General features: G+C 36.3%; 1 protein-coding gene across 3 annotated transcripts; it reads right to left on the bottom strand.

The window, feature by feature from the left end:
• Positions 1-2,809: 2,809 nt before the first annotated feature.
• Positions 2,810-14,151, bottom strand: LOC117293723 (CRAL-TRIO domain-containing protein C3H8.02-like). Of its 3 annotated transcripts, XM_033776147.1 has the most exons (7): positions 13,958-14,151; positions 10,935-11,382; positions 8,008-8,034; positions 7,034-7,233; positions 6,045-6,129; positions 5,385-5,596; positions 2,810-3,224 (listed from the first exon to the last, which is right to left on the bottom strand). In XM_033776147.1, exons 2-7 carry the CDS (start codon positions 10,992-10,994, stop codon positions 3,116-3,118), a joined length of 693 nt encoding a protein of 230 aa, XP_033632038.1. In that variant the 5' UTR covers positions 10,995-11,382; positions 13,958-14,151; the 3' UTR covers positions 2,810-3,115. The 3 variants fall into 3 exon arrangements, with proteins under 3 accessions (XP_033632038.1, XP_033632037.1, XP_033632039.1); XM_033776146.1 differs by lacking the exon at positions 13,958-14,151 and having other exon boundaries at positions 10,935-11,447; XM_033776148.1 differs by lacking the exons at positions 8,008-8,034; positions 13,958-14,151 and having other exon boundaries at positions 10,935-11,447.
• Positions 14,152-16,445: the final 2,294 nt, after the last annotated feature.

Raw genomic sequence — 16,445 nt, 5'->3', positions numbered from 1 at the left:
TTGAACCCATAGTTCTCAATACCCGGTGCAACCCAAATTAGTGCCACATTGCCACATATGAATGTTATCAAACTATTTTTCTTTTCAAATTATTTTTACATGATCATAAACTTCTACAGCTACATGTACAGTACCAACATCATAACAATCACTCATTACTGATATCCTACTATTTACATTAAATATATGCATCTTCTGTTAGATTTGTCATCACTTCCTACAAGATTCCTATAAGATTCCTATAAGATTCCTATAAGATTCCTATAAGATTCCTATAAGATTCCTATAAGATTCCTATAAGATTCCTATAAGATTCCTATAAGATTCCTATAAGATTCCTATAAGATTCCTATAAGATTCCTATAAGATTCCTATAAGATTCCTATAAGATTCCTATAAGATTCCTATAAGATTCCTGTAAGATTCCCATAAGATTCCTATAAGATTCCTATAAGATTCCTATAAGATTTTGTATAGGTTTTTTGTTGTACGGGCTAATTGTTTCAGTTAAACATGAATTTGTAAAAGCATCAGGTTTTCTTTTTACAACGTGTCCACAAAACACCCCTTTATTTTAAAGACAAGAACACCATATAATTTTGTTTTTACAAACTATTATTGAGCGTTGTGTAATGTGAGCATGGCACTATCAGCTTAGCATGACACTTCTCAAATTCACAAATGACCTTTGTCAACTTAACTTTACATTAAGTTTCAATGTAGAATACACATGTACATAATTATAAAGGACTGAACTTCAGGTGCACGCTACTGCTCGTCATAGAAAAACCTTGGTTAGCAAAAACACTTTAGAACCCAAACGTGACCCCCTTGTAGTATAGTTATAAAGGTATATTGACCCAACTTCAATGACAAGCAAATAATAATGGCACAGGTCAACCATGGAGGTAGATGGGTCAACTATCACTATCCAACTGACTTGGGAACTATCACTATCAAACTTACTTGGTTCTTGTATTTTCAATGTTTACATGGCGTGTCGTGGTCGAGTGGTTAACAGCACTCAAACTCTAGTGTTTCTGATCAGCAGAGTGTGGGTTTTCAGTCTCAGTCGTGACATTTGTGTCTTTAAGCAAGACCTCTAACCAATGCTTCGCCCCTTTGGATGGGACGTAAAGCAGTTTGTCCCGTGTGTTGTGTAATGCATGTAAAAGAACCCAGTGCACTTGTCGAAAAGAGAAGGGATTCGCCCCGATGTTCCTGGTTTGATTGGCTGTATATTGCGCCACAGCACTTTGTAAGAACTTTGTAAGCACTTTGGAAACCATTACATGGTGCTATGTAAAAAGATTAGGTTTCATTATTCAAAAAAGTAATCCCACATACCTCCTTGCAGGAAAAAACTGAATATCGAATTGCCTTGAGCGTCACTGAGTGACAGATATGAGCGCTATAAGAAGCCACTATTATTATTATTACTTGGTCATTGATGGAGTCTACAGTGTGTGCTTAACAGTTAGTAAAACCTACACACAATCTGTAAATTTATTAGTTCGAAGAAGGTGGAATCACCCACAAAACATTAATTTAAAAACTTTTTACATGATACACTTATCAATATCTTACTTTGATACAATAGTCCGATTCGTCATTCGTTTTATCAATTACTTTGGCATTAATTAAGTCGGCAGTACAAAAAGGACCTGCAATAAACACACGTTGTATTTTAAGTACATGCTGCCCTTATTTATGCAAATGAAGATTTATATTGTAGAATTAGCCATCAATAAATATGTCCATTATTTACAAAGTCAGAGTATCGGATGGTAATTGTACTTGAAGCTTGTTGACTGTGCAATAGCTCAATCATGCCCTTTGGTTTTAAGTGACTTGGGCCTATGCTAACTCAACCCTCTCCTTTCCACCAGAAAACTATGAACAATTTACTACAGTTTCCTGCATGGGCAAACTTCACCTATCAAACCATTGGCCATTTCATAATGTATACTTCCAAACAGAACTTTAAATAGTTGTAAAGTTCATGCTATGTCGGCATAAGTTTCAGTCTACCATTCCTGCATGGGCAAATTAAACCTATACAACCATGATCTTTTCTTAATGCATACTTCCAGACAGAACTTCATATACGTAGTTGTAAAGTTCATGCCATGTCAGGGCTTAAGTCTCGGTCAACCTTTTTAAAATCACAAGATTGTAATAACAGTCAATATAGTAAAGATCAATAATAGTATGTATGTACATACTGTGTAATAAGCCTGGGTGACTAGTGAAATTATTTACTACTCAACTAGTCAGGCCTCGAATAGACGCGACATTGACACTAGTTTAATTTTTAGTTCCCAAGACGCATTGCGGCATATTGTTTGCACTAGCGCAATATAGTATAATTCACGTTGAAAGTGAATAATCATGAAGGACACAATTGGTTCACCAAGCAGGTAGTCGCTACTATTTTTTATTATAACACACCTCTTGCTTGTTCTGTATTATGGTTGGCTAAAACACGGTCACGTGGGATGAACTAATATAGTCTAGTGATCGCGCGCGCGCGTGTTTCCGACCGGGCACTAGTCTTTGAAAATAGTGCCCGGTTACAGCGCCCTCTCTTGACTTGAACCGTGAACAGCAACTACAAAACTTCTTTTCTTTTCCAGATTTCTGTTCTTACTTCACATTTAAGACCGAGGTGTGTTATAAAACACATATTGACTGGCATAATTCGGTAACTAGTGTACGTCTATTCCCCCTCGGGCCTGTGAGTGACCAGAAGAGGGGCCTATTTCCCTCGGCCTTCTGCCTCCGGAAATAGGTCGCTCTTCTGGTCACTCAAAGTCCCTCGGGGAAATAGACGTATACTAGTTACCTCATTGCCAGTCAATATTGTATACTAGTCGTGGCGGCACAATTGACCGAGTAGTTGAGAAACGGTATTCGCGACTCGTCTCAACAATCAATAGTCGTGACTTCAACACTAGTCGCACTAGTCACCCAGGTTTACTATGTATAACATGTACACTGTCAATTATGTCAATCTATTAGAAGAAAGAAGTTTGATCTTACGAGAACATAGGCTACATATTGTCCAATAAGTGTTGTAGGAGGATGGTGTCTGTCAGCTAGGAGTATGACTAGGCTAAAGCTCCTCAAAGAGATTATCAGGCAGGGCATCTGGGCAGAGGTAGTTGGCTAATGCCATCTCATCGTTGATGAACACAACCTTCTGGGCTGTGAAGTCACTCATCCTAAATAGAAACAAAATTCACGTTATGAGAAGAAGGTTGTAGACAAACAAACTTAAAGCCATTGGACACTTTTGGTAAACAGTATTGCCCAAAGGCCAACACTTTGTGTATCACAACTTATATATAAAATAACAAACCTGTGAAAATTTAGGCTCAATCGGTCATCAGAGTCGGGAGAAAATAACGGGAAAACCCACCCTCGTTTCGTTTCGCCGTTTCGCCGTTATGTTTCGCCGTGTCATGACATGTGTTTAAAATAAATCCGTAGTTCTCGCTAGCGAGAATTGATAACTGTTTTAATGTTTTCTCAAAAAGTAAAGCATTTCATGGAATAATATTTCAAGAGAAGTCTTTCACCATTACCTTCTGTAAACCCTGTAAGTTATTTGTAAATCTGTGAACTTTTTTTTTCATCTGTTCCGAAAGTGTATAATGGCTTTAATTACTTACACTGCACATGGCAACCTTTATCAAATTGATTAGCTAAGTCATACATGTAGGATGTAGGAGCAAGTGGATGGCAAAATATAGCACCAGTCATGTATGTTTCGTTTTTGAAAGGACAAGGGCACCAAGGCATTTTCTCCTTGGTAAAGGGCACCCTATGAGGAAATTGTGAATTTCTACTGGAGCATTTTAAGGACACCAAGGCAATGACCAGGGGCAACGGAGGCAATCGCATTTGTTGCCTCCTTAAAGTATCAGGACTGTAGCACTTCTGCATCCAACTTGCGACCAAGTAACTTGCAAATAAAGAAAAGAATACCACCAAAAAGTAAAGTTTTATTTCTAAAACCACCCTGTGTATTTTAAAAATGACTGTAAAAAGTGTTTCAAACAAAATTGAACAAACAAACATTTCCTACACGCTGTTCTCAAGATAATTATTCTGCAATGTAGGCATAAATGAATGGAGGAATTATCTCTTTCTCTTATCGGTTGTTTATGACGTCAAGTGCTTCACTATACCTCAGTAACAGTTTGAACGATTCTCTTTGGTGTTTGCTTACACTGGGGTACCTGTATTTGTGCACAGCCATTATCATTGGTACATGTTTTGTTTAATACAAAGACACCAAATGAACCACAGATCATTTTATCATTTTTTGTGCATTCATGCCTGGAGCTTTTCTTCTCTTTTTTTAAGTCAGAGTTTGTTGTTTTTGTATTTTTTAACAATAATGAATGTAAACACGCCAATTTAAGTCTTTTTAACTTCTGTCGTGTATTTTGTGATATTTTTAATAAACCTTAATGAATTGAATTGAGTTGAATTGAGATACAAAACTCTTTGCAGGTCTTGTATTCGACAAACCTAATGACTTTACTTCATTGTCAATTGATATGTAAATAACAATAAGATAACTATATGGAAAGGTTTGCGGTAACACCATGTAATAACTCACTGTTTGGAGTTAAACCAACGGTTCTTTTCAGAACCCCCGAACTCATTAGAGATAGTCATTACAGGGTGTTACCGCAAACCTTTCCATATCGTATTTGCACCATGCAAAGTTTCAAATCCTACTTAATGAGATAACTGCTACATCAGTGATTTTGAAACTGTTGTTCATAAAATGGATGTGAAATAATGTGTGCTCAGCTGATTGTGGCTGTGCACTTTTATGCATGTCACAACTAGATACATATGTCTATATATATCGTCAGCGTTTTCACGAATTAGCACTCTCGAGCTTAAGGAATTTTGTTACACATTTTTATTTTTTTTACATTTCTGTTGATAATGCACGAAGACCTACAATTCCATAATGTTTCGAAGCTCAGTCAGCTTTACTTTTTTAATTAAGCTAATTAGTGTTTTCAAGTTGTGTGAGCGCGCGCGCGCTGACCTAGTTTTATAAACTTCATAACATTAGATTAATTGTTAAGTTCAAGTCATCAAGTATCTACATTGAGAAATTTAAATGGAAATACTTTGAAGTTTTGAAGGGAGGCCGTTTTCTTTGATTGTTATTTTTTGTTACATGCCTGAGTATACAGTGCTAACACACATCGGTGTATGGGTAAAAACCAAAATTAATACAAACGAACACAATCTACCTGGCAAGTAGATACACACATGGTGTTACCGCAAACCAAATATATATTGATACCTCACCATGCATTGCCCTCAAATCTCGTTTTGTCAAGATTACTTACATTGGTCGAATGATAGCCCAGCATCCCTGGAAGACCACTGGAGAATTGATAACAAGACATACACCAAGCCTCTCAGGATACCGTGTAGATAGTAGCCATATCAATGTCTTAACAAACTCATAATCCATACTGGCAAGGCTGAATTTACGCATATCAAACAACACGCAGACATTGTCTATCACGTCCTCATTGCATTTTTTGCACGCTGTTTCCTAATGCAGTGAATAAAAAGGCAAGATCAGTTTTAGCACATCTTTCATCACAAACTGATGCAAAATTTATATTTTTGGCAAAGAACAATATTAGGTATCAACATTTTCACAAAGGTTGAGAAGTAATTAAATGGAGAGGTATAACTTTGCTAATTTTTCTGCAGCTTTTGATAGTATATTTTGATTGTTTTTTGGAGAAACATTTCACTTCTAAAAAGCGGTACTGTCAGTAATAGAATTAATCTTAGGGTTAGGGTTAGAGATTTTCAGCAATACTTAAAAATGCGACAACGTTTTGAAATGAAATTTTCAGATTAGTTTTATATAGACAATTATATCTACATTTATTTATAGAAAATGAGAGTGATAGCCAAGTTTAGGTTGGTATAGAAATAGCAATTCTAGTATAAGTTTAGGCTTATATAAAAATAATGCAAAACCAACTCACCAATATATAAACCATGCACTTTGTCAAATCTTCAGTATTTCTCTCAGCAACTTTGTGATTCCTTACCCTTAGCATAATCATGGGTCTAAGTAAAGTCAGAATAAGATATGTTTGTAAGTCTAACTTTAACAATATCAACAACAACAACATCAACAGCAGCGGTGACAACCAACAACAACAACAATAACAACAACAGCAACAACAATAACAGCAACACTTACAACAACAACAATAACAACAACAATAACAGCAACAGCAATAAAAACAGCAGCAACAACATCAATAGCAGCAGTGACAACCAACAACAACAACATCAACAACAACAACAACGACAACAACAGCAGCAATAACAGCAACAGCAACAACAACAATAGCAGCAACAACCAAAAACAACAGCAATGGCAGCATCGACAACAACAGCAACAACAACAATAAAAACAGCAGCAATAACAGCAACAGCAGCGGTGACAACCAACAACAATAACAACAACAACAATATCAATAACAACCAACAACAACATCAATGGCAGACTTTGAGGCGCTAGGTGGCAGCAGACTAACCAGGTAAATTTCCATTGCTTACGTATTTCTGAGCATGAGCACATTACCGAGAACAATGGATTTTACCTGGCAAGCCTGCCGCCACCAAGCGTCCTGAAAGTCTCCCATAGCAACAGCAGCGACAACCGCCGACAGCAACAGCAGAAAAAGCATAGCAACAACAACAGCAGCAGCAGCAACAACACCAGGCCTGATACTTCATGGAGGGAACGGAGGCAATTGCCTCCGTTGCCCCTTGTCATTGCCTTGGTGCCCTTGAAATGCTCCAGTAGAAATTTACAATTTCCTCATAGGGTGCCCTCTACCAAAGAGAAAATGCCTTGGTGCCCTTGCCCTTTAAAAAACGAAGCATACAGTCCTGCAACACAATAACAACAAAACAAGGACAACAAATTAAAAAAGAAATTATACAGAGTTTTGATACTTGCCTTCCATGTCGATCACGGTGTTTAAGTAATTCCACTTTTTTTGTGTTTAATTCGGATTGAACCTCTGGACACGCTGCTGGGTTGATGGCCTCTACTCCATATTCTTTCCTCCATTTGTTGCACTTTAAGATGGCTGCAAAAGAGTCATCTACAGTCTTGAAAGCTTTCAGGAAACGAATGATGCTAGGGTCTGTCATGTACTGATGAAGAGATTGTAAACAAAATGCACATTGAATTATTAATTAACAAGAACTTGAATGGTGCGAGTATTCATTTGAGAATAACCGGCCTATGGTAATAATTTCCAGGTAGTCTTCACTTTGGTCTTAAAGGCACTGAACACGCTTGATACTTACTCAAGGAATAATGCATACAAATTGTATTGGTAACGAGCAATGGAGAGCTGTTGATTGTATAAAACATTGTGAGAAAAGGCTCCCTATGAAGGAACGTAATTTTCTGAGAAAGAGGTTATTTCTCACTCAAATATTTGAACCTAAGAAAGACGTCAGACCTGAAGCCTTTCTCAGGCATCTGAAATCACACAACTTTGTGCAAAAAGGGTGTATGTTCTTTCATTATTTTCTTCAAACTTCGATGACCAATTCAATTGAATCCAAATTTTCACAGATTTGTTTTTTTTTATGCATTATGTTGGCATACACCAAGTGAGAATACTGGTCTTTGACAATTACCAGAGGTGTCCAGTGCCTTTAGATAGGTCTCTTCTTCTATGAGTCATTGAATACAAATGCAAAACCTTGTTATTCACTTCTTAAGTGGCGTCAGTCTTAACAGACAATATTTGACTATCCACTTCTATTGTTTATCTCAAACAAGAACCTATTTCTACACATTCCTAAACCTAAGTGAATACATTTTGTACATTTTTATGAAGTTCATAAACTTGGTCAAACGAAATTACAGTAAATTAAGTAACGTCAAGTGGTAACTGAAAACAGTGTTAATTTTACCTGAGATGGATCCGCATTGAAGATAATCTACAAACATAATAAGAGAAACCAATGGATCATGAATGATTATTTCTGCTTGATTTTGCGGCATCACTTATAATTTTGTTGTTTGAAGAGAATAAGAAGCATAATTGATCTGGAGGAGTTGCTATGTGCTTGTGGTTAAAAAAATTATTATGTTATAATCTTTCTCTTGATTTTCCAACTTATTACTTAAACTTTACATAATAAGGGAAGGATATGTAAGCTGAGAATAATTATCTTCAATTACGCGCTAATCCTCCAATCAGATTTGCAGGATGGAGTGGTGATATAAACCTACATTGCACGGCCAATATCACTCCCTGTGTCTTGTGTGTTCTATGTCACGCGCCAAGTTTGGTTGAAGATAAATACGTTATCACATGCGCGCACGTGGAAATATGGAAAAATATAGCGCGTCAGCGCCCCATATCCGGCCTCGTTGGATATGGAGCGCATTGGCTACATTTTTCCGTATTCCACTCGCGCTTGTGTGATAACTTATAATAAAGTAAAGAACAGTGTATCCTCCCCCCTCCCCCCACCCCCCAAATATAAACCGGTACTGTATGCTTGTATGTAATTTTTGCAATCCATAGGCTACATGTTTGTGAACCTGTAGAAAAAATGGCTCAACGTCTAACAGGCTAGCTGTTTGTATTGTAGTCATTTCACTGGATTCCATGGAAAGATATTGAAATATTAGTAATATTACATATATAGTAAAGGGCAGTGCCCCCCCCCCCCATACATGTCTACTGTTATGCTCAAGTAATTTTTATAATCAATACTATAGGCTACATGTACATGTAAGTGTCTGTACAAAAATGGCTCGACGTCTAACAGGCTAGCTGTTTGTATTGTAGTCATTTCACTCGTTTCCATGGCAACATATTGAAATATTAGCGCTATTATCTCATTATGCTTGAGGCTAGTGCATGTATACTATACACACACTATACTGCACAGTGTACACACAGGGTTAAAAAGGTAAGTGCGCATAGAAGAAGCGTTAGTTCATAAGGACTATAGCTACTTCAGGGTCCATTGGTCCATTGTAATGAATGGCCATGAACCAGTAATAAGCCAATTGTGCACATTTCCTTGCTCATTTCTTGTCAATCATGTTGGCTGCAAACATTTAATTAATGCAATTCTCTGCATGTACTTTTTTTTAAAAATAATTTGCCTCTTTACATTCAGGGATGCCAGGGTGGCTCTTTCCTTCAGAGCCTGAAAAATGTTTTTGAAAGAAAAGGGGTCACCACCCCCCCCCCCTCCCTCAGACCAAAAAAACATAAAAAAAACATAACAGCACACTTTTAATAAAGCATAAAGAAAAAGACAATTCTGATCCCCCCCCCCTTACAAAAAGGGAAAGGCATAGTCTGATTTTAGTCGCGAATATTCCATTTTTATTTATCACAATTTTCAAAACGTGAAAAAAAAAAAAAAATTGAACAAAAAAATGAGATTATTATTATTTTGAAAGAAATCAGAAAAAATCGGGGAAAATTTGAAAAAGCCGGAAAACTGGCATCCCTGTACATTGCACATGTAGGCCAAAACAATCAAAGGTGAAAATGTGGAAATATTCACTATACACCATTTATGCCATACAAAGATTTCTAGTCTATTTTGGTACAAAATAAATCAAAATGTTGTGTTTACAAAAGTCTGATTTATTTTAGTGGCAATTTTAATACCAGAACAAACAAATCCGAATTACAAATTCAGCTCATGTTTATTCCACTGTTTCTGCACACACAGATCAAACAAGGCATTGGCAAAGACATCTGTCATATAAAATCCTGCTGCGATAATTTCATGATTGCATACATTTCATTTTTTTTAAGATCTGAAAACTTGGATTTTGATGAAATGAACTCAGCGATCGACCTTAAAATACTCCACCATTCTGTGGCCATTTATTGTAGTTTAAAAAAAAAGATAATTTCCCATTGTGTACCATTATTACAAATCATGCCGCACAAGATTATTTATTTCCATCACAATCAATAATTGTAGAAATTTTATTTCATTCATAAATTACTTCAGAGTTTCATTTTGTGATTATCAGCAAATAGTGTTTTTGAGGCCTATCCATCAAAATTACTTTTTGTTCAATCCATTGTCATAAATGCATTATAAATGGAAATATTTCCTCCAGTTAGAACTGTGTTGACTGCAACACTAACGGGATTATAATCTTGCCTTCAATACTTTACCAACAAGAGAAAATTTTCTTTAGAGAAATATTTCGGTCTGAATTACTGTTCCCTGCTACATGTAGTTGAGAAAATCACTGTTATTAAATATTAATATTTGTTATCTTTAAACCGTGTAAGTTTAAGAAAATCTGTGGACATTTGTGTTTTGTGTCGTACAAAAAGGACCCAAACCCTCTAATTGTTATTCCATTTCCATAAATACACAAACAAAAAAGCTTTTTATTCTTTTCATAAAGTGAATTATTTTGTTTTCTTGACCCTAAACTTCTCTTTTCCATGAATTCCTCCATGAATTCTTAAGTTTGGAAATAGCTGCAGGATATAATAATATACGAAGGATATAGAATTATAATATTTTAAGTTGGACAATTGAACAGTGTTTGACTTTGCAATTAAAAGCTTAATTCTAGATAGTTTTTTTTTCTATGGTTTAAAATAGAGAATGGAAAATGAAATGGATTCATTCAGTCATGTTAATTCTATTATGTGTTCATTTGTTCAATCATGAAGTGTTAACTTAGATCATTATACTGTTTAGAATAAACTGAACTGGTGTGACCGAGCTATATAGCAACACCTGCCATATTATGCCATGAGGAAAATGATCATAATTGTTCATTTGTTTTGATTACATACTTCACTGGATGGTAAACAACAATGAAACCCAATACTTACATCGCATCTCTCTTTAAGTTTGCTTAAGTCATGTGCGTTGTACTCAGTAGGGTTCCCCATGGTGGAGGTAACAATTCTTTGATTTCAGTTAATAGGACCAGTCTGTGAGTATATCAATGACATCCACTGTAATGAGTGCCGGTAAGAAGCGTTCCGCCTGGTTGGATAATGAATAAATCGACGCTTGGCCTTGCTGTAATGCTAACATATGGTCAGCTCGGTGACTAGTCCTGATGAAACATGGCTGTCGGAATCTGAGCTATCAAGTACGTAGTGAGATGCTGACTTGAGTGTTTACTACATAAATGCATCAATCAGTTACTCATCACACACTACGCAATCTCATTCATCAAAGTTGATTCTATACAAATATACGTAGAGAACCATCAGCATTTGTGATGTTTGCAGAGTCCACTGATGATGAATATCCGTTGTCTCAGATGATGCACTGTAAAATCAGAGCAGAGATGCAAGATGGTCAAATGAACGTGTACCACTCACTACACACACAAAACACACAGCCGCGGAGCAATGCACACAGCAGCAGTGACCGTGTACTGCTCAAGGCACTGCAGCGTATTACCATAAAACCACTGTTTCATAATCATGTAGGACATGGTTTAAAGGCACTGGCCACTATTTGTAATTACTCAAAATAATTATTAGCATCAAAATACAAGTAATGGAGAGCTGTTGATAGTATAAAACATTGTGAGAAACGGCTCCCTCTGAAGTAATGTATTTTTTTTTAAGAGGTAATTTCTCACTCAAAATATTAAAAGACTTCATAATACCTGCAAAGTATTTTATTATTTTTTATATCTAGGCATCTGAAAGCACACACATTTTTGCAACAAGGGTGATTTTTCTATTGTTTTCTCTTGCAACTTTGTTAACCAATTGAGTAATTATTTTTACAGATTTGTTATTTTATGCATGTTTTTTGATACACCACGTAAGACTACTGCTCTTTGACAATTACCAAACGTGTCCAGTGCCTTTCAGGCCACATTGTACTGAAATCTATTAAGAGCACTGACTTTGGTTTCTTTAGTTCATCGCAAAATGCATTAAATACATTATCACTTATCAGTTTCTAAAAATAATTACAACTGATTTTGAGTATTATAATTATGTCAAATCGCATGATGATGTCAACTCTTGATTGTGATTACAATAAAAGACTTGGGTTGAACAAACCCTTTTAGTTTATTAATAAAATAAAAGACAATAACTTCTAAAATGCTATACACCAAGACCAGGGCAGTCTGCATCAACACTTTAACAAACCACATTGCCATAACAAATTTAATCATTAAATTATCATTCAACACTTAATCATTTGTTCAGAATTAAAATTATGCGTAATAAAGTACCTGAACAAAATAAAGTATGGTTTATTAGGCATTAACTTTGAATAACAAAGCAGCCAGGACAAGTTTCATTATAATTTTATATGCTCACTATAACTACATGAACTGGATTGCAGAGAACGTTTGTCATGTAGTGGCCTACAAATGTTTGCCAAATTAATACGAAAGTTAAAAAAATCAAACAAAAACACACATTGTTTTTAAAAGCAAAACAATATGAGTTTAACTTAAATCATGTGAGAAAACACTATCGAATTCTAGATCAAAAATAATAATTAGCTTTAATTTTTTTTGGGGTCTAAATTAGTAAATAAAGTACAAATACAGGAACAATGGACAAACATGATTAGGTTTGGAAGTTTTACACTTTATGTATTTAAGTGAGTGGTGTTGAGCTTCCGAGAGTTTAGTGTTTGTTTTCAGGGGATAGAATTATCTTTGCAATTTTGGTGTTGTAAAGCGTATTTATGTGTCAGTTAGCATAACTTCACTTTCTTGAAGTTCCTTGACCTTGCAAACCCACTCAACCAGTTTAACACCATACATGTTTCTCACTTTCCTGAATTAGTTACCAATTTTTACCATGCAAGGGATGTGTTTTGTAACAAACTCTGTAGAAAAACAATAGGAGGCAAGCAAGTATAAAGAATTTTTCCAAGGGAGAAATTTAAGAAACGGTCTATCTTATTTATAAAAAAAACATTATTATTGTCTGTAAATTTGTTTTCATGACTGCATAAAATAAGAGTATGCATGCTGCTGCATTAAATTTAGTACACTTTCCATCAGCCAACTTTGAACAAAAAGTTCATTTTAGAACAAAATATTTGTGGAATGCTTTAAAGGAATGAAGGAATTTTTTTGCTCTTACTAATAGGCTTAAGTGGTAGAGTGAGACATGTGTGTTTATACAACCATGTAGAATTCACAGATCATTGAACTATCGTTGAATTACACATTTGTTTTTATACAGTAGGCATAGGCCCATAGACCTTTATCATGGTGCAGCCATCTTGAATATCAATGTTACCAAACCGAGGCTGGAAGAACAAAATAGTCTGGAACCTATTTGCTAAATGATTATTAGCATTCATTATTGTTGTTCGCTACGAGGTATATGACCAAGATGGAAGCAGCATAATAAACGTCTATATAAGATGAAATGAAGATCATTGATGAACTCCCGAAATTAACTTTTCAAAAGTGTAGGCCTACTATTTAAGTACCCTATTGGAAATCTAAGTGTAACCATGGAGTAATTTAGCAAGCAGGGCAGTTTTCAGAACTAAGCAGTCTCTGCCTGAAATTCAAAATCTACTCCGCGGAAGTAAGAACTTTGACAAGTCAAGTTCTCATTTACAAATCTACACAGAGCAAAGTAGTTTATGCCTAACACAATTATGTGCCATAGGCTTTAGTAACGCGCTGTGTACAGTGTACATCGAAACCTCACCGTGCAATGCCTCAAAACTCATCAACTAATTTGTAGGCTTTACCAGATAATCGTATCTTCTCCATGAAACAAAATAACACTATGACTATTCGATGATACTATTTCGATCAATAGCCCCAACAATAATCATTCAAAATGAACTGACAAGTTTGGCCATGGTTTTAAAACTGTGTGATTATAGAAATTAGTCGACCTACCTGTCCAGCAAAAGTTGAATTCGTCCCAATACTTGTATCGGTGCCTCCTACATAGCCGACCCTAGTTCTACCTGTTCTTTTCTATTGTCATAGCTCCATTACAGGAAAAATATCTGCATTATTTATGATGACGTGGTGCTCAAGCTGTTGCCATTTCATTCATGCCCAACTACTCCATCCCCCCCTACTCGAAATCGCTGGTTATTGATTGAATAATAGGCGGACTCATCCGTATCGATCATGCTGTAGTAATCTCATATCTATTGTATTGTACGATGTATGTGAGAGAGATGGACCTAACCTACATCAGCGATCGAACATGCGCCCTCATCAGCTGTGGAGTCAGTTCCAGATGTCAGTTCCGGGGCCAAATTCCATGCACTGTAAAAAAGCCTGAAACAAAAATACTTGCTAAGCATGACAGGAAAATATTGCTTTACAGAAAAGTCTTGCTTTGTGAAAAATGTTTTCCAGCCAACTTTACATAAAGTTAACAGTGCTACAACTTGTGAGAATACTGGTCTTTGACGATTACCTAAATGCACCTATGAAATTGGGCCCGGCGGCTAGATCTGATTCTGAATTTGAATTATTTCAGTCGGTAAAGCATCACAAAGGAAACATTACACCAACTTTGATGTTTAGTAAACCTTTGCATTGCTTGGTGTGGCTTCATATTCTCGTAAATTAACGACATTGGTTTGTCAACCAATCTTCTGTCGCGGAAGAATTTATCTGAGGCATGTTCCCCTTTTGTGATTTAGTCACGGTGCAACAGTAGGATTTTGTTCATCAACAAGTTATTTCGACGCGCGACTCGAACATCCTCTGTCTCATCTGTCTATCTCGCTTTCTCACTATAAATTTGCCAGGATCTAAAAGTTGGTAAAGTTTAGGAAAACGCCAGAAGAAAGGAGTTGGAATTATACGGGAAGGGTCCACGCTTGGGATTGTGGAAAATGTCACAAAATATTGTATTCCGCGGTTTCTTATTCTTAACTCTAACCCGAATTGTTCCGTCTTGTGTATCATTGATCCTATAACATTATCCGCTCACTTATCGGGTTATAAAGTTAATCCCTTTAGCCTACGGTCATACAAAACGTTATTAATTACTTGTAGTGGGTGAATGATCGTTCAAAGAATTAGAACTGTAGATACACAACACTTTGAAACACATCTCAATGACACCATTGGCAATCAAAGGAAACTTTTTTGCTGAGAAAGGTTTTTGCGAAACCAAGTTAGTAACGATCCTAAGCTAAAGTAGTCTCAGCCGATTTTCTACCCTTCGCCCAGATAGGATGTGTTACTTTTCAGAACTGAGAAGTCTCCCTAAAAGTTCGTGGCAAAACGGTTGTTCTCAAGAGCGAACTCTCTGGCAACACACATGGTGTTACCGCAAACCAACTTTTATTTTATTTTAGTGATAAACCTTAAAGGCAGTGGACACTAATTGGTAATTACTCAAAATAATTATTAGCATAAAACCTCACTTGGTAACGAGTAATGGGGAGAGGTTAATAGTATAAAATATTGTGAGAAATGGCTCCCTCTGAAGTAATAATAATAATAATAATAATAAGACTTGTAATGCGCACATATCCACCCTGCTGGGTGTTCAAGGCGCAGTAAAACCAAAACAAAAACAAAAACAAAACACAAAGAAAAACAGACACAACAAAATTAGTCATTGAAAACCTGTGACATAAGATAAGTTTTGAGAAGAGACTTGAATTTTGCGGTACAAACACAAGATCGAAGATTAAGTGGTAGAGAGTTCCAGATGCGTGGCGCGGCTGAAGAAAAAGACCTGTCACCCCATGAGTGTCGAGACTTGGGTTCAATGAGGAGAAGCATGGAACTTGATCGAAGATTCCTTGATGGAGTGTAAACTTGAAGCAGTTCAGAAATATAGTGGGGAGCCTTGCCATTTAGAGCTTTGTGGACAATGAGCATCAGCTTGAAGATGATTCGTTGAGAGACAGTGTCACAATGCGGGCAGCAGTATTTTGGAGCCGTTGAAGTCGGGAAATCTGGTTGTTAGGTAGACTGTATAGAAGAGCATTGCCGTTGTCAAGACGAGAAGTAACAAATGCGTGAATGACCTTTTCAGTGGCACTTTTATCCAAGTACTTGCGAATCTTACCTATATTCCTGATGTGATATGATGATAAACGAACAATATTGTTGATGTGTGGCTGAAGTGTCATCGATGAATCAAAAATAACCCCCAAGTTCCGAGCTTTTAGCGAGGGAGCTATCCGAGCATCACCGATGGAGATGTATGGCACTGAAACCTTAGTTAACTGTTGACGTGACCCAAATAAAAGGAACTCTGTCTTATCATCATTTAACTTCAGGAAGTTTTGTTGTGTCCAACGTCGAATCTCTTGGATGCATTTCTCAAGTCTTGCAATAGATGCATTGGCGTTTTCTTGAGAAGATTTAAACGTGATGTATAGCTGAGTGTCGTCTGCGTACACAT

Source organism: Asterias rubens, chromosome 8, assembly GCF_902459465.1.
Source record: "Asterias rubens chromosome 8, eAstRub1.3, whole genome shotgun sequence".
Taxonomy (NCBI): Eukaryota; Metazoa; Echinodermata; class Asteroidea; order Forcipulatida; family Asteriidae; genus Asterias; species Asterias rubens.
This window is presented reverse-complemented; position numbering and strand designations above follow the sequence as displayed.

Bases quoted from the DNA above. Each gene is read 5' to 3' on its own strand.
- LOC117293723 (XM_033776147.1), bottom strand. From the start codon at position 10,994: ATGGGGAACCCTACTGAGTACAACGCACATGACTTAAGCAAACTTAAA. The intron at 8,035-10,934 runs GTAAGTATTGGG...TTATGTTTGTAG, and splicing joins AACTTAAAGAGAGATGCGAT to ATTATCTTCAATGCGGATCC. The intron at 6,130-7,033 runs GCAAGTATCAAA...GACTTTACTTAG, and splicing joins CACCGTGATCGACATGGAAG to ACCCATGATTATGCTAAGGG.